General features: G+C 43.9%; 1 protein-coding gene across 4 annotated transcripts in view; it reads right to left on the bottom strand.

The window, feature by feature from the left end:
- stai (stathmin) overlaps positions 1-18,880 on the bottom strand; it is a 95,630-nt gene that overhangs the window by 10,516 nt on the left and 66,234 nt on the right. For 3 of the 4 annotated variants that reach the window (XM_080272396.1, XM_080272397.1, XM_080272395.1), the window contains exon 3: positions 544-713. In XM_080272396.1, coding sequence (XP_080128522.1) covers positions 544-713 — 170 coding nt within the window. Of the gene's footprint in view, positions 1-543; positions 714-7,440; positions 7,522-18,880 lie in introns of all 4 variants that reach the window. The other variant, XM_080272394.1, reaches the window with a different exon arrangement.

The raw sequence follows: 18,880 nt of genomic DNA on the forward strand, positions 1-18,880 counted from the left end.
CAACAGAGAACTTTTATCGAAGCTCAGATGGGTCAGATAAGTGTTCCCCATGCCTGAGCACCACCTTCCCCACCAGATTCTGTATGGCCAACTCACTGCAGTACGTTGCAACCAAGGGGGACAGAAGATGAGATATAAAGATCATATAAGGACAACCCTGAAGAAATGCAACATCCTAACAAAAGATCTTGCAACCAATGCCTCTGACAGAAAACAACTGTGAGCCCTCTGCAGAGAAGCAGCCATTTATCTTGAAGAAGCTCAGAACCTGGCCTGAGAAGAGCGTAGACAACAGAGGCACAACTAAAACAAGAGTTCTCCCAGCAAACCTACACTAGGAATGCCAACTGTGAGACAAAGTACTGTACATGGACCCAGAATTCATCTGCACAGTCACACAAGCTGGCACCAAAGACTAAGAAGCACACCAACACAGTGAGTATGGCAGCTGTCGTCTTCTGTAGTAGGACTGCTTTAATTGAGTAGTACTGTTGTCACACAGTGAAGACACTCAACTAATCAACTCCATTAAATAAATGTTACCTTCCTACGTTCTTCAGCTTGCTGTAGTTTCTGGGCGATTTCTTCAGCAGTCATGCTCTTGGGGCGTGGAGAGGCAGGTGGTGGGGAGGGCTTGTCTGCTGAAGGCTCAGCCAGGATCACCTCATAGCACATCCCACCACGGGACTTCTCTTCACATCGGATCTCGGTAGCTGAAAGGAAAAAAAATACTGACTAATATACCAGCACTGCAAGACAGTAACAGAAAAGCTTCAAATACTGCAGGATCAGTTGATATTTGACTACTAAACTCAAAAATTAAAACTGTATAACACAGTGGTTTGTCTATATACACGAAATCTGAAAATTTTCTGCAAATCTGCTGCAAGACTTCTTCAGTCCATTAACGAAAAGGCAACAAGTTTGTCTTCAGTAAATGACTTCAAACTGCTAATAATTGATGACAGTGACTGTATTAGTGATAAGGTACGTAAGCAGGCTACAAATATGCACAGTTCAGTAATGATCAACTCCTATGAATGACTTCAGGAAATAACTCCTAAGGATGACTTCAGTACAGCCAGTAAGCACCTCAGCATAGCACTTACTGTATCAGTACAGTTTATCTATCTATCTATCTATTGCCAGATGCCTCAACCCTGTAAGAGGTGGCCACAAACAAATCGCCTATGTGTCACCCTGTCCCCCGCCATTTCACTGCCCTCCCCCCAGCTCAAACACTGGTCTCTCATATACCTCTCCTCTCCATCCCTCCGTCTCATCCTCAGCCTCCCCCTCCCTCACATTCCTTCCACCTCACTTACATACACTCTCCTCATTAGTCTCTTGCTCTCCATCCCCTCCACGTGGCCAAACCTATCTATCTATCTATCTATCTATTGCCACATGCCATAATCCCATAAGGGGTGGCCATTTGACTTTTGAGTTATTTGTTTTACGGAGAGGGGCACTAACCCTCCACCAGCCCACTTGTTGACACTTAGGGAGCACGTAATGTTTGGCCATGGTTACCACCCAGCATTGTAAATGCTTTCTTGACTTACAGGAAGCCATTTGGCTCAATGTAATGCCACCTGTAAAGGAAAGAAGAGCAATAAGAGGTGACAAGAAAAATGGGAGAAATAGGAAGAGAGGAGAGCAGGCACAGAATAAGAATGATAAAGGCTAAGGAAGAAGTAGGCAGCACTACATCAAGTGAGTGGATGATGGTCGCCAAACCACCTCAATGTGTTTCTCCTAACGCTTTCTATCACATTCACATCCACACCACAGCACAGTAATGGAAATATTTGTGGCCTCCACAGGCTGAAGCTCTTAAGATGCAGATACAGGCGAAGATGTAGTGCTGGGATTTATCAAAGGGTATAAGTGTGCAATAATTCAAATGAAAATGTACCTAGTATCTAAAGGCCACACGTGAAAATGTTTTAACCTTTCCCAACAGAAGAAATTCTCTTCCTAATGGGTTTCATCAAAACAAGATGGTATATGTGAATAGCACAGAAATCTTTTACTGAACAGCTCCATTGCACATGTCTTTACCAGACCATGTAAGATGTGCCATCATTGAAATCCCTAATGCCTTACAAGAACACAGCTCTTAACACGTGTGGATAGAAGTATGATACAACAATTACAGTATTACAAAATGAAATGCCTTCCCTTGTGTGGTGCTTGCCTTGTCAAAGGTGTGGTTTTGTTATCACAAACACTTAAGTTCCAATTACACTCCTTTAGGACATAAATATGGCTTCTCTCTCACACACATGCACAATGTGCAACACACACACGTGCTCTCTCACACACACAAACTAATAAGTTAAATTCCTCAGTGTTTCCCAACCTCTACACACACTGCCACCCAAATTGTACAATAATGAAGCCATCACCAGCTCACCAAAGTGGCCTTTCAGATTACCAATTTTGGCTAGGCCCATGAATGGGTGTCTTTTTTAACACATAAACAAACAACCACATACATGATTTGAAATGACAACTTTCATTGGACCTAGTCTGTCGAACAGTTCCTAACTCAGAGACCAAACTAGGTTGTGTATTTACTAGCAGGCCTACACAAAATGTCCCCGCCACATATCTGGTTTATATCGTGTATTATATTAGGGATAAAAGTTTTTGTTGTATACATTATGTTCCTTATTATGAGTAACTCCTTTAGTACAGTATCAATATTCTACTACACAACCCTGTGGTTAATGCCAGAATATTTTACTCAGCTTACTAGGCTTCTCTTTATGAGCATAATCCTTCAACCATCAACACAATAGTCTCGTTTTGGTTAACACCATAATTTATTGGATTAGGTGACTTCTGTGAGGTTAATGTTAAAAATTAATTGAAAAAGAGCACAATCGTCTCCACTTATAAGTACTACAGGGGTGGTGAGTTGAGGGTCTTATGTGGCACCAGGGTATTTGTTATGTCCCACGTTCACTGTTGTCTGATCACCAGGGGTTATACCAACACGGTAGAAGAGGCAAACTAACATACAATACTGTATCACGGAGTACCCCCAACACAGCACCCGTAGTACTTATAACTGAAGGCAATTGTACTACCTCCAACATACCACCCATATTACTTATAACTGAAGGCAATTGTACATCTCGTCTTCATGTAGGCTGTATAATTCATACAAATATCACTGGCATCTTCCGATTATGAAATCTGGACGGAAACGTTGTTGCACTGAGGCACAAATGAGAAAAACTTCAGAGTTTGAAGGAGTTATCAGGAATGAGGTCATGGTTACGTGGCAAGCTGGGTCTGTAGAGCTGGCAGGCAGGCAGGCAGGCCGGTCGGCCGGTGCCGTCACCTGCAATGCGACAGTGCAAGTCTGACTCACTGCTCTGACTTTTTTTCACCGTAAGATGAGTTTTCCGGACATGTCGCAAGGCTGTGTGCAAAATACCGTAAGAACATGCTACAAACACGTTAAAAGGTAAAGGGAAGATATTTAGCTTATTAAAATTAAAGTTCACCATCCGAACAAGAGGTAATGATTCTAGGGAATACACGTTAAACAGGAAGACAAGAGAAAGACAGTTCAGCGACCTCTTATGCCATTATGTCAGACCCATGAAAAATTTGTTACAGTTCTTTCCTCCCCTGCACGGAACTACCAAATTTTCACCATCAAACTTATCATCGGGTAAAATCAGTGAAGCAACGGCAAAATGGAGAAGGTTCTGCGTTTAGAAGAAGTTTGAGCAAGAGGCGAGGCTGGAGTGTGACGTAAGAGTCTGCTGCTGGCTGGCGGGAAGGGGGGGGGGGGAGCAAGAAAGGAAGGGGGGAGGGGGGAAGGGTAGGGAGTGAGGCTGAGAGCGAGGAGTGGCGACGCGGCGCCTGCTCCAGTCTGGTAGGGCCAGACCAAACAACCCCAGTCACCCTCACACCCACAGACACTCGCCGGTCTCTGACATCACCATCCGGCTCTAACTCCCTTCTGCTACACTGGAACCGATCTAATGATACACAGTTTCATTCCGGCTCATTAGAGAACTCCGACTGAAGGGGTTATTCTCCTATCCAGGGAACATCTCAACTTTTCGCCACATACCGGAGACCCATAAAGCGTTTCAGTCTATAATATCCGACAATTTTCAAGAACAATAATACGACTAACACATTCCGCAATCCATCATCGTCATAATCCTACCATCCACGATTAGCCTCATCCTATTTTCCACTACCACCCCACAGCATGACTCCTAACCCCACAGCCCCACACCATGACCCTAACCCCACAGCCCCACACCATGACCCTAACCCCACAGCCCCACCCCGTGACCCTAACTCCACAGCCCCACCCCGTGACCCTAACTCCACAGCCCCACCCCGTGACCCTAACTCCACAGCCCCACCCCGTGACCCTAACTCCAAAGCCCCACCCCGTGACCCCAACTTCACTGCCCCACAACAATCCCTCAAGCCTATCCACTATTCCGAACAGCTCTAAGGTACAATTCCGCCTCTGACCACAGCAAAAAAAACTCCCCAAATTTCAGTTTTATGGGGTCAGCAGTTGGTGGGCTACTTGAGTACCCTATCACGCAGAGGCTAAGCTGGGTACGTGGGGCCGGATTGATGGGGAAGGCTCCTACAACTGCTTCAACCACCGTCACTTTCCCTCTTATCAAGGTTATCAAGTTTACTCCTACCTACTGCCGCCCAAGGGACCACACTAACCAGACGTGGCCTGATATCCACGAACCTAAGATCAATTTCATGCCGTAACCTAAATCTGTTACAGTAGAAATAAGGAAAACAATGCACAACCTCTCCATGACTTTTGTTCTTCCTGGGGGAAAGGGGAGGGATCAGGATTACGAAGAGGAAACGATGTGTACCTACTGTCAGATAATTTTATTGACACTTTCCCGTTGTCTGGTCTGAGTTCATCTTTTAGTATACAGATTCTTCACATTTACCCTTTGAACAATACGAACGTATGATGAGGCTCTTGGTGATTTCGACCTTGGAGAGTTGGCATTAAAGGACAACCTTCCTGCAAAAGTCGGCAAGTGACTCATGCTTGTTCTTTAGCTTTTTAAGGGCACTATACAGACAGCACTCCAGTGCATTTCTCTCCCAACTAAAAATATTAATAAGCAACGTGAGAGTGCATGTGCCTGATGCCATAACTGGTACACTGATACGATTATCATGAACAGAAGACTCCTTACACAATCACAATGTACATAGAATATACATGCAAATAATGATAATAATAATTATTATTACTATAACTAGAAAGGTACCGTGCTTCATTAGGGGCGGATAAATGCTAAACCGAAACCTAAGAAGCAGGCTGGTAACTAGTCAGAAGGAAGGTGAGAGGAGTTGGAAGATTAGAGGAGGGGCGTCGAGCCGCAGACGTCAGTAAGACTAAACCGAGGAGAAAAGACCCCCATCCCCCTTCTCTTTCTCTCTCGTTCATATCTTCCTTCCTCCTCCTCCTCCATAATTTTCTTTTCTCGTCCTCCCCTCTCTTCCCTTTCTCTCTCCTTTCCCCTCCCCATCTTCTCATGTAACCCACACAAGGGAGTCGTTATGTTGATACTTTGCATTCTCTCTTATCTACAGCCACATATGGATGATACAGAGGAGGGCTACGATGGGGTAAGAGAATACATATTAACAGGTAAAGTACCTTTGGAAAGGCGGCATTAACCAGCATCCTTATCCTAATTTATGTCAATTTCATCCAAATCCCACCAGAAACGTACACGGTAGGGGTAGGATACTCAGTACTGATATTTAAGATGTAGCCAGTCGCTCCTCCTTGAGAGCCATGTGAACAATAGAACCCAAAGGAAAACAAAGGTGAAAACAAACAAGGCAAATTATGGCTCAGTGGAAAAAGGAACAAAGAAGGGTCTGGGAGATAGTAAAAATCCATCAGCAGAGTAAATAAATAAAACAATGCTCACCAGTAGGAGCAAGAAACGGTAATGAAGGGAAGAGAGAAATGACCCGTACGAGAAAAAAGTGAAACAAATAACCACCGCTCGGGGACAGGGAAACAAGTTTCCATCAGCGAGGGAAATTGGACGTTATTTGTCTTGTAAAAGTGGTTCTACATGAAAGCCCCACCTAAATTAGCTACCACAATACTTGATTTATAGGTCGCGCACTGGTGTTTTATCTTTAAATTAATATCATTTTTAATCTTACTACAACCGGACAATATTTTAAAACCAAAAACATTTAGATATTGAAGGGATTAATGGGAGCTACATCCAACTACCTCCCATGTATAAAAATATTTCTAAAGCTTAAAATCGTATGCCACCGGAGTGAAGTGGTTAAGAGGCCATACTATCAAACACTCTCATCAACGCTGTATCTATGGCAACAGTTGCCAGGAGTAAAGTTGTAGGAGAGCTAAAGGTCCCTTAGTGGTGTAGGCCTATGTAACTTGATTGGAGGGCCAGAAGGGTAGGTACCTGGAGAAGGGAAAAATACGAGGGGAGCGAGGACAGGACGAGAGGAAAATCGGAAAAGAGCATGAGAAATTAAGGAAAGAGGACCAAGGGAACATGGAGAAAGGAAAACTGAAAAAAGGGAACGAGGAAAGGGGTACTGGGAAGAGCACACTGGGGATAAAACGGGGAGGTCGAGAGGAACGAAATGATGAAGGGGGGTGAATGGAAGGAGGGTGATGGGAAAGGAACGGCAAAAAGAGAAACAAAAAGATTAAAAATGAAAAGAGGAAGGGGGGGGGGGCGACTGTCCTGAGCTAAGTACGTAATGATAATGGACATCAAAAGTTCTCCAGTCAGGGAAAGAAGTAAATACACAGGCATATAAAAGAGCTTGAACACAGTAATAATATCTATCTATCTATATATGTACAGTATATATAAGCTTACCGTACCGTCTGCTCCACGGAAATTACCTAACCCCTAACATATCTTAACAAAAACCATGGGATTCTCACCCTCAATCCCTCTGAAATAAATATGAACAAAGACAATACTCAGAGGCAAAAGAGTGTAAATTACAGCATTATAACTAACAACTGCAAACATCATGCACATACCCCACCCCAGGGAAAAGAGAGAGAGAGAGAGAGAGAGAGAGAGAGAGAGAGAGAGAGAGAGAGAGAGAGAGAGAGAGAGAGAGAGAGAGAGAGAGAGAGAGAGAGAGAGAGAGAGAGAGAGAGAGAGAGAGAGAGAGAGAGAGAGCAACACAAAAATATGAAAACCAAAGTCATCCTCTAGGTATCCTTTAACCCCCCCCCCAAAAAAAAAGCTTGTAAAACACTCAAAAGAACAAGGTAAGCATGAGGATATTCCGTTATACTTATCTACACCCCACACAAATAAAATAAACACAGCAGAAAAAAGCAGCACCCGAAGGAGTAACTATAGCACAGTAAATTCCACCAATACTCACCCACATACTTCCTTCCCTTCTTGGGCTGTTTGCATTTGGGCTTCTTCTGACCCTTCTTGATTGGCTTCTTATAATGCCGGCCTAGACAAATCAAGAGCGAAGAAAATTTCAGTAATTCGTATTCGAGACGTGTATTAGGACCGGATTTTGTTTGGAACTCTCAGATTGTGGAGGGGTTTAGTACTTGCCATCAGGTTCAGCTTTACATTACCATGATCATGGTTTTGCATTATTTCACTGTTACAATCGTCTTCCTTTATATATATATATATATATATATATATATATATATATATATATATATATATATATATAATGCATTATTGTAAATATATTATACCGGGTATCCCGGGAGGAAAGGGCGTAACTTTGGGAAATGACATGAGGGAATTCTAAGCAAAAAATGTTGTCTCAACTTGGTTCCACATCCCAACCGTTAAGGAGCTACAGTTACTGATGACCAGGGCGAATTACAGTATGATAGCGACTATTTTCGTTCAAAAGTCATTAAGTCATCAGTAACTGCAGCTAAGTATCGGCTGAAATTTGAACACACGTTGATATAAAGTTTTGCATAAAATACTCTCGCCTTTCATTTCCCAATACTGTGCCCTTTGCTCCCGGGCGACCCTGTGTGTGTATAATATATATATATATATATATATATATATATATATATATATATATATACACACACTGGTATACATATTTATTTTATATGTATTATATATATTACATATATAATATACCGGTATCTTATAATATATATATTATACATAATATCTGTGTATCGGTATATAAAGTAATTTTGCTAGCCCTTATGTTTCGTTTCGTATTAACATTTTCGTTTTGCTTTTTCGCTCGTGGTTTGTAGTACAAGAAACATTGTTTAATTTTACCTAAGCATAATCCCTTCACTACGAAAGGCCTTTTAGGTAAGTACATAAATAATCTATACGTAAGCAGCGAGGAAAACAAATCGTACTTTATGGATCACTGTGTAATTCATTAAGTACGAAGTTTTCCCAAACTAAAAGTTTTCAGGTAACAAGAGTTACAGTAATGGAAAACAAATCTCACCTGCATCCGTCACAAAGTCCTGAATGTACAGCCCCACTCAACTTCCTGGAGGTCGAAATCTAAGTAACTAGTCCGACCTCCTTAACACTCACTGCGGTTGGTGCACCTGGGATTTTATTGAAGCCATCATAGACTGTTTAGCTGAAATTCTGGCAGTCAGAGGCTTAAATTATTTATAGTAACCTTTGTTTGATACAAGTGACCAACAAATTTAACTACGATAAAACACCAGGCTTGTACACTACAGAAATTCCAAGCAATAAAATCAACTATCCAATGCAAAATAAGCACAATCTCTGACCTACACTGCACACGTCTAGATCAACAAAACTTTCAGAAATAATGGGACCCAAACACGAAGTCAATTAGCACAGCAATTTACAAGACGCCACAAGAAAGAACACTGGCATCGCAAAGTTTTGATTAAGCGAAGGCAAAATCCTGGCAAACACGACTAAACCATTACATCACAGGGGCAGCTGAGCCACTTGTGTCATCTTCAAATGTTAAACGAGTAAGCTGACTGTATTTATATTCCCTCCAAACATCAAACATATTGTAAGCCGTTTGTATTGCCTCCAAATATCAAAAATATAATTGACATTCCTTCAAAGTATGAGAGGGAGTAAGCCATTTATATTCCCTGCCGGGGATGAAGGGGAACGAGTGGAGAGAGAGAGAGAGAGAGGGGGGGGGGAGGTCACCCAACAAGATTCACCATATAAATTCCAAATATCAAACGGGTAAGCCATTTATATTCCTCTCGAAATAAGTCCCACGTTTCATGTTCATTGAAAATAAGAAAAATCAACGAATCAACAAACGACCGCAGCTACAATATCAACACTGCTACAAGAGCATAAAAATCACCCAAACACAAATTTCCCTACTTCTGTCAATCTATCTAGTGCCAGACGCCTCAATCCCGTAAGTGGTGGCCACAAACAAATCGCCTCCATGTCTCCCTGTCCAATGCCACTTCCCTACTTTCCCTACCATATTAACCATATTTTGACTTGCAATTAATGCAATGAATTATCGTGTCACCACCACAGGACTCATCTACCATAAACAAATAACTCCAAACAGGAAAAGTATAGCACAAAACTACACAAAACATAATACGGTATATATTTTCCCCCCCAAAAAAGGAGACTCCCCATCTTTCATCTCCACTCCCGGGTAACCGTATTATACAGTGAATAGCTAATATACGGAATGTGAAAAGTTGAGGCAGAACGAGACGACGTGCCTGCCCCATCGCTCAAGCCAGATAGGGGAGAGGGGGCGTGAGGCGAGGCGAGGGAAAAAGGGAGGGAAGAGTGAAGGGAAAGGAGTAAAAGTGAAGGGGAGTAAAAGAGTGAAGGGAAAGGAGTAAAAGTGAAGGGGAGTAAAAGAGTGAAGGGAAAGGAGTAAAAGTGAAGGGGAGTAAAAGAGTGAAGGGAGGGGAGTAAAAGAGTGAAGGGAGGGGAGTAAAAGAGTGAAGGGAAGGGAGTAACAGAGTGAAGGGAAGGGAGTAACAGAGTGAAGGGAGGGCAGTAAAAGAGTGAAGGGAAGGCAGTAAAAGAGTGAAGGGAAGCGAGTAAAAGAGTGAAGGGAAGCGAGTAAATGAGTGAAGGGAAGGGAGTAAATGAGTGAAGGGAAGGGAGGAACGAATGTGTGAAATGGAGGTAGGAAAGAAAATGTGAAGGGCAAGGAGGGAGGAAGAAAAGAGGAAAATCAAGGAATGAGTGACAGTAATGTGAGTGGGTGTCAGTGATACAAGGAAAGGAAGAGGGATTGTGAGGGTGAGAATGGAGTATGGAGGGAATGGGGGGAGTATGAGGATGTCTGAGAATAGGAAAATAGTTGATGGACACTGGGGAAAATACAGAAAATGTCTATGCAGGAAGATGGTGAGTACGGAAATTTAAAGAAAAGGACAAAAAGACTGTGTGTGTGTGTGTGTGTGTGTGTGTGTGTGTGTGTGTGTGTGTGTGTGTGTGTGTGTGTGTGTGTGTGTGTGTGTGTGTGTGTGTGTGTGTGTGTGTGTGTGTGTGTGTGTGTGTGTGTGTGTGTGTGTGTGTGTGTGTGTGTGTGTGTGTGTGTGTGTGTGTGTGTGTGTGTGTGTGTGTGTGTGTGTGTGTGTGTGTGTGTGTGTGTGTGTGTGTGTGTGTGTGTGTGTGTGTGTGTGTGTGTGTGTGTGTGTGTGTGTGTGTGTGTGTGTGTGTGTGTGTGTGTGTGTGTGTGTGTGTGTGTGTGTGTGTGTGTGTGTGTGTGTGTGTGTGTGTGTGTGTGTGTGTGTGTGTGTGTGTGTGTGTGTGTGTGTGTGTGTGTGTGTGTGTGTGTGTGTGTGTGTGTGTGTGTGTGTGTGTGTGTGTGTGTGTGTGTGTGTGTGTGTGTGTGTGTGTGTGTGTGTGTGTGTGTGTGTGTGTGTGTGTGTGTGTGTGTGTGTGTGTGTGTGTGTGTGTGAAGGGGAAAAGTAAGTGTGTAACAGTAACGAGGGGAAGCGTGCAGTAAAGGAAAAAGAGCGAGAAGTGAAGGTGCGACAGGAATAGAGGGAGAACAGGGTGCTAGCTGCATGTCCAGTAAAGGTAAAATGTCGAGTAAAAACGGGAAAATTGGAGGAGGGTAATGAAGTAAACGAATAAATAAAAAGATAAATAAATATATACAGAAAACAAATATCGAAACTTAAGTAACTGGAAAACAAAACGTGAACTGGGACGGAGAAGAGAACGGAAAAAAGAGGGGAAGGGGAGGGGGGGAACAAACGAGGTAAATGCAAGTGAAAAACCAAGGGGAAACTGAACAGTACTGCACCCAGCACAAATACTAACCGAATTTGAGGTGGGGAGTGTAGAAGGGAAATAGGAGGGGAAAGAGCAGGAAGAGGGGACAGCACAAGGCGAGGGAGGGAGAGGCCAACAAGCGGGGAAAACCAACCACGATGGAGGGAAACTTGGTGACTCATACCGGCGCAGTTGGATGTGGGGGGTGAGAGAGGGAGAGGGTCGAACTGGAGTAAGGAGGGCGGGAGGGAGGAAAGAGAGGGGAAGAAAAGAAAGGAGAGTGGAAGAAGGGGGACGAGAGAATCGAAATGGAGATGGGAGAGAGAGGAGTCAGAGTTACGAAGGTGAAGAGAGGAGCAAAGCTGGTAAGGGAGATGGGGAGGGAAAAGGTGCAGAGTTAAACTGGGTACCGAGGTAGTGGGGAGGGGATAGGTGGCAGCGTTGGGAAAGGGAAGAAGGGAAGTTGGAGAGGGAAGAAGATAGGGATTGGTTGGAGGGGGGAGGGAGAGATCAAGGTTGGAGGGGGGAGGAAGAGATCAGAGTTGGAGGAGGGAAGGAGGAAGAGATCAGAGTTGGAGAAGGGAAGGAGGAAAAGATCAGAGTTGGAGGGGGGAGGGTGAGATCAGAGTTGGAGGAGGGAGGGAGAGATTAGAGTTGGAGGGGGGAGGGAGAGATCAGAGTTGGAGGGGGGAGGGAGAGATTAGAGTTGGAGGGGGGAGGGAGAGATCAGAGTTGGAGGGGGGAGGGAGGGATCAGAGGTGGGGGACTGGGAGGGATGAGTCACTTTTAAAGGTTGGAGCGGACAGGTTGTAGGAGCGGAGAAGAACCTAGGGAATGTGAAGCCAGCCCACAATTCACATATCTAAATTACTATGAACAACGGCATTAATCCACGTCAATACAGCGGGGATTAAAGAGTGGGGGGAACACAAGAAGGAAGAAGTGTAAGGTTTCCGAATTAATCCTTCATATTCGAATACCCACTTCCTGATTACAGTACTGCTTGAATCGTGCCACTACAATAATCCATACAAGCACCAACTAATGACAGAAGGATGGTGTTATCAGTCATCTGTTATTTACAATTTTAAACAAGTCTAACAAGACAAAAAGATGCAGGCAGACGTAGTTCGAACACCTTACAGCACAGACTTTAATCACTTTTACCAGGACTTCACTATTTTATTCTGGCTTTTGAACCGACGGTGTAATACAGTGATGGGGTTAACGAAAGCTACAACTAACACCCGTAGTTAAATTTTAAGTTTCTCCTAAGCAAATCTGAAGGTTGCAAAAATAAAGAGTATGGGTAGTTTTCTCGCTAATTTAAGCTTTCTAGAAATTCTCCCTTAGAGATCTATTTTGCACTATTACACCTTGATATAACGACCACTACAGAAATGTCCAATAAGAATACATTAACATCCCAGACTCACATATGAACTAGTACAGAAGGGGTTACTAAAGAATCTCCTCCTCAAAGAATGCGACCTTGTGTCCCGTTGTGATGCGGTAAAAAATAGCTAATCATGTAACAGAAGCTCCCAGGTTGTGGCACGAGAGGTTGGATGAAGGTGTGCGTGAGGGAGAGAGGAAAAATGAGGCAGGAGGGGAAGGTAATGGAGGAAGGAGGGGCATCAAAGGAGGGCGAGGAACTGTTATGGGCTGGCAGGAAGGGCGCGACGGGTGGGAGTGGGGGTGATTAAAGAGGGCAAGAGGGTTGAGCGATACAGGAGGGTGGGAGTGAAGCATGTAGAGGGCAGGAGGGGTGGGGGACTAAGGTCAAGATGGGAGGGAGTGGGGGATGATAACGAGGCACGAAGGGGAAAAAGATGGAGAGATGGGGAGGAAGGGGGGATGGGGCAATGGGGAATGGAGAGGCATGCGAAGAGGAAAAGGAAACGGGAGGCGTTGTTACAAGGGGGACAGGGGAAAGGAGGCATGAACGGTTATTAAATAAGGGGAATCGGAAGGGGAGAGGAAAGGGGGGGGGGGCAAATAGGCAGACAACCTGAGACCTTGACATTGGCCAAGGTCAGCTTTCTATGTTAGGCAGCGGAGGTGGAGGCAGCGGTGGTGACGGCCTGTCCGGATCAATCCACCACAATACCTGTAACTATGCCACTGGATGAAAATCAACCCACGCCCAACTTAACACATAGTGCAAGGTCTTTCTACTTTATTCTGAGCAATGCAAGACTACTTCGCTTGGACAGAACCAATCACACAAGGGGTTACGTATTACCATTCAATGTAATGATGATTTTCGTTCTATTATGAGTGTTTAACTTAAGAAATCAATCTAGGAGGTAAGCGACATCACGAAGTACCGTAAGAGAAAGGAGAAGCTAGTACGTCTATAATGGATATACATGGGAGCCGTGCTATGCCAGAGTTAGAATGGGAGGTATGGCTAAAAACAGGGTTAGGTAAGTCAACAAGTAATGGGATGTTAAAGTGTAAGTAATGGGAGTCTAGGTTGTTCAGGTAATGGCAAGTTAGGCTGTAACAGGGGAAACGGGTATGGCCTGGTTGAGGAGGGACGAAGAGTAGGGCTCGGAGTGGGAGAAGGAAGACAAAAGGATAAGGATGTCAAGTACTACATTAAGATGAAAAGGAGATAATGAAAATGGATGAAAAAGGATATGAAGGTATGGAAAGAGGAAGGAAACAAAGAAGGAAAGTAAGGAAGGAAGAAGAAACCAAGAGGGTAAGAGGAAAAGGAGAAAATGGAGGCATAGCAGGTGGAAAGACGATGCAAGGCAAGAGTGAGGAAGAGGTAGACACGTCAAAGAGGATAACTCAAGAAAACAGAAAACGAAGGCAATGCAAGGAATGGAGAGAGAGAGAGAGAGAGAGAGAGAGAGAGAGAGAGAGAGAGAGACTGGTGTGAATGATGAAGGGGGGGAGGGGGTAGAAGGCTGTGTAGTGTATGGAGGCGGCGGCGGCAGAGGCAGGGTTAGCTACCAAATTACCAGCTGACGTGACCGGCATGCAGCACGCCGACCGCTACACCCAGACACACACAACACGGACCGCCGCTCACTGCGCGCGCACGCACACACACACACACACACAGTACCAGGACCCAGCCAGACACCCAATCACATGAATTAACTCTCACCCATACACACAGTACAAATACAGAGACTAGCCAGGCACTAACACAGCATCAACACCCAGCCAGCCATTCACATACAGGACCAGGACCCAGACTCTTAAAACAACACCAGCACCCAACCAAACATAGCAACAAAACCCAGACATTCACATGACTATCATCCAGACCACACAGCACAAGGATCAGGCCAGACAAAACGACAATACGACCCAGTCAGATATTCAACACAGCACCAAGACCCAGCCGGCATTCCCACTCACGCAGAGCACCAAAACCCAGCCGGACACTCACAGGCACCAGCAGCAAAGTAGTGAGGGCGTGGCCAAGTGCTGTAATGGACATCGATCTCCCACCACTCCTGGCCCTCCACGCCTCTAGTGCTCCTCTTCACCGCCCTTGCCAAGTGAGGGCGAGGGGAGAGCCGTGGCCAGAGGGGAAGTCATCAGTCAGGGTGTGGACAGGAACAGGAGTAAACGTTCACCAGGACCTGTGAGGGGTGGCCGGCCGGCAGGAAAGGCTTGGAGGAAAGAGATGTACGGAGAGGAAACTGAGGCTTTATAGGATTTTATTTTGAGGTGTGCAGAAGAAGGGAACAAAAGAGGGAAGCCGTCTGGGTGTGGACAGGAAAAGAGTAAAAATACACCAGGACCCGTGAGAGATGGCCAGCTAGCAGGGCAGACTTCTGGAAGATGTACTTATTTTTATTTATCCATTTATTTTTTTAAGATGTGCAGAAGACAGCAAAGAGGAGGCCGTCACTCAGGGTGTAGCAAAAACAGGAGCAAAACTTCTACAGACTTAGGAGGGGTGGCCAGCCGGCGCAGAAAAGGGGTCTGAGAAAGAGGAAGGAAACAGGCTTCACAGGCATTTATTTCATTTACATGTGCATATGAAAGAAACGGGGGGGGGGGGGGGGGGGGGTTTACAGGTTGTGAAAAAGACCAGGAGTAAGCGTTGACGATGTTTTGTGAAATGTGCCCAGCCGGAGGAAAGGGTTGGGGCAGCGATGTATGGAGGAGGAAAGAAACAGACTTTAAAGACTCTAAACACAGTAAAAATGGGCTAGCTGCCTAGCTGGCTGATGAACCGGTGTAAGAAGATCAAGGAGTGAGATAAGTAGATGGCTAGCAAAAAGGGGCTGACGACAGCTTGAGGGAGTGAGGGAACAGCAGCGGCAGCAGGAACAGCAGCCGGTAGTGCAGGCCGCGCCCTGTGTATAACCACCCGGGATCAATACCACAGTGGAGGGCGTGGGTGATACTGCTCCGTCACACATGTAGGCCGTTCCTTTATAGCCAACGCACCATATGCCAACACAAAAGGGAACGAACACACACACACGTTCACTCCTCTTTCTCGTACTAAAGACCAGAACACAATGCTGTGGTTATTACATAGTATCCATCAGCAGACACGTGCAGAAGAACTATTGCAAAAGGAACAATAGTTAAGCTACCGTATGTCAACACTCCCCAAAATAAATGCATTAACTAAAATCCTTCATCACTTTCCTACATACCCAACCAGAAAAACAATAGCTAGCTCTAGTCAACAACCTCCCTCAAATGATACTTGGAGCTATTTGTAAGTTCCATAACGAATAAAAGTTAAAACATTCATTCCTCTCATGCACACTGAACCAGAACAAAAATTTAGCTATTGTTATCATACAATGTTGTTGTCAACCAACGTGGAATTATCATATTTCAATACAATGATTGCCGACAATCCCTCATAAAAATATTCCCTTTTTGCACCTACAACTACGGTGGAAAAATAACTCATGATTGGAGAAGTTCTATAATCCAACGCATGAAAGTATAATGGAAACAAAATACCGTGTCTATACACGGTAGTCTCATGAGACTACGAGGCTTTTTACTACCTCAAAAGAATTTCACACACCGTACATAGGTCTACTGTAACCTGTGCTATATATCCATAACATAAAATAATTTGATTAACGCAACTATACTACTTGCAGTAATACGAGTAATCTGGCATATTGTGCCAAGGAGCCTTTAAGCTAACAAAAATACAACTTTGTAGCAACCTAGATAGAACACAAGTAAAAGCAGGCGTGTTAGGCCCGGACGGCTAAAAATACGGGGTGAAATGTCGAAGATCGAGATTTACCTCAGCATGGGACGTGCTTAACGTCAGAATTCAAAGTTGGCACAATTTGAAACTGACCTGTGTTTTACATCGTAACATTTTCACTACGACTATTTTAATTTCATTCTTATTACCTCTACTATAATCTAAAAGTACGTCGAACTGGATGGACACGATATAACTTGCATTAACTATACCAATACCACAGGAAGTTAAGAAAATCGTCTGAGGAAGCAGGACGTAGCCTACTGCAGATGTCGCTGTACTGGGACTGATAATAATACACCTTACTAAATACTTTCAAAAGAGTTTTTATAAAGGGCATCAACCATTAAAAAAAAAAAAAAAAAAAAAAAAAAAAAAAAAAAAAAAAATAAACAAACCGGTGAAGACAACCTTGACACTACTACCTTTAAGCAGAAATAGACTGATAGAGAATGGCAAAATTATATATACTGATAACTCGGGAGGGGGGGGGGAAGCAGTGTGGTATTATCCTAGATAAGAGAGGTGACTCAAGGTGGGTAACAAGGTATTAGCATAGGAGATTGGCTCATTCCCCTCCGGCAAGACGGCCATCAAAGCTCCCTCCTTCAGCCATACACCCCCAGACAGGACGGCTGAAGGGCCTAAGATGGTAACCAATTTAAGATTAATCTCCATAAAATTTACTTTATCACATACCGTATCGTTTATTTCGTACTGTCCCTCTAATGTTCACTCCTAATTTGACTGAGGTGTCTGGGTGCCGTAAGAACGAAGACAAATGTACTTACATGGAATCTTACAAAATTTACGCCAATGATACTTATAAGGTCAAAGGTAACACAGGAGACTTTATACCTCCTTTTATTAGAATCATTTTCAACCCCATTCGTGACACCCCTTTCTATAGTTTACATATTTCTGGCTCAGTAACTTATAAAGGAATATGTATAATATGTTACGCAACTCACCGAGGAGGTAGGGCGACGTCTTACGCCACAGAATACTACTTACTCCTACAACGCCTTGAACTACAAAATTCTTTCACACAACTATCGCCAGTCACGCACCAACCCACTCAGGAGGCAGCCAATCTGTATTTGTAGGACCCAACATGCCCTGCGATTCTGAGAAAATTACCCAAAACTTCTGGATAAAAAACGACAAACTTTGTACAAACTTTCTTCTCATACATAAACCAACTTCGTTATAAAAAAAATAATAATAATAATTAAAAAAAAAAAAAATCCATATTTTCGGAATACAAAAAGTACCATATCTACCTACCTACCTACCTATCTATCTATCTATCAATCAAATTATCAGCTTACAATACCACCCACATTTTAGTTTATCATATAGTCACATCTTACTATCCTACCTTCTAGTTCATTATATGTATACTCCATCTTCTTCACCCATCTTTAAGTATATATACTTTTCTTTTTATTCTTACCCCTCTTTATTGACGCACCATCATTCTGCTTCACTATTTTCAAACTTCAACTTTCCTTTTATCTTTTTCTCAGCTATTTAAAAAGTAATCAGGGACGTACGCTAGTCTGATGCTCCACCACTCTACATATCACGTTCTTCTTAGCTTACAGATGACATGTTTCTTTACCTACAACTGCCTGATATGATGTGTCAGGGACAAAAGTGACGGACATGCTTTAAGTGTCAAGCAGACGCAGTGCAATACTAGAACTTCTGCTTCATGACTAATAATTTCAAAGTTCTGCTGGACTATTAACACGAACACGCTCTTATTTTTACGCAACTCTTAACTCTGCCTCCAAACTGCCAAGGAGGCCACATCGGTAAATATTCATCACTACTAAAACGCACTTTGCTAGGGAGACTCTTGGAACTGGAGGGGAGGGGTTAGAAACTGCCATCATTCAGTCCCTCAGTACGAAAGGTCTTCTCAAAGCTGATAAAAATCGTTTGGAAGCAGCAAGAATACAATACAATGAAGTCTTTAGCTGAAGGTGACGATAACAAGCACGATTCCAGGCTACTTGGCATCGGAGAGCATATTCAGACTTACACATCTTTCGTTAATCCCTTCGGTACATAAACACAATCGTCTGGCGGCACCAAGAACAAACTACAAATGAGGTCCTCAGGGTGAATGAAACAGTAACAGGGCCAGCACGTCGTCCAACTCCCAGCCCTCGTAACTCCGTCCCAACACGCGAAGGAGGCCACATTATGGAATTATTGAGGTCGGGTGGTGTTCATTCAGTCCGGCCCTGAGGGGAGACACGGGGCTCTGATTATGTCCCCCACCCCAGTCTCCCTTTTCCCCTCATTCACCTCTTCCTTCTTTCGTACTCCCACCCCCCCTTCTCTGCCCTACTACCCC

The sequence above is a fragment of the Coenobita brevimanus genome, chromosome 50 (assembly GCF_032717465.1).
Source record: "Coenobita brevimanus isolate Jiangsu-jjx chromosome 50, ASM3271746v2, whole genome shotgun sequence".
Lineage (NCBI taxonomy): Eukaryota > Metazoa > Arthropoda > Malacostraca > Decapoda > Coenobitidae > Coenobita > Coenobita brevimanus.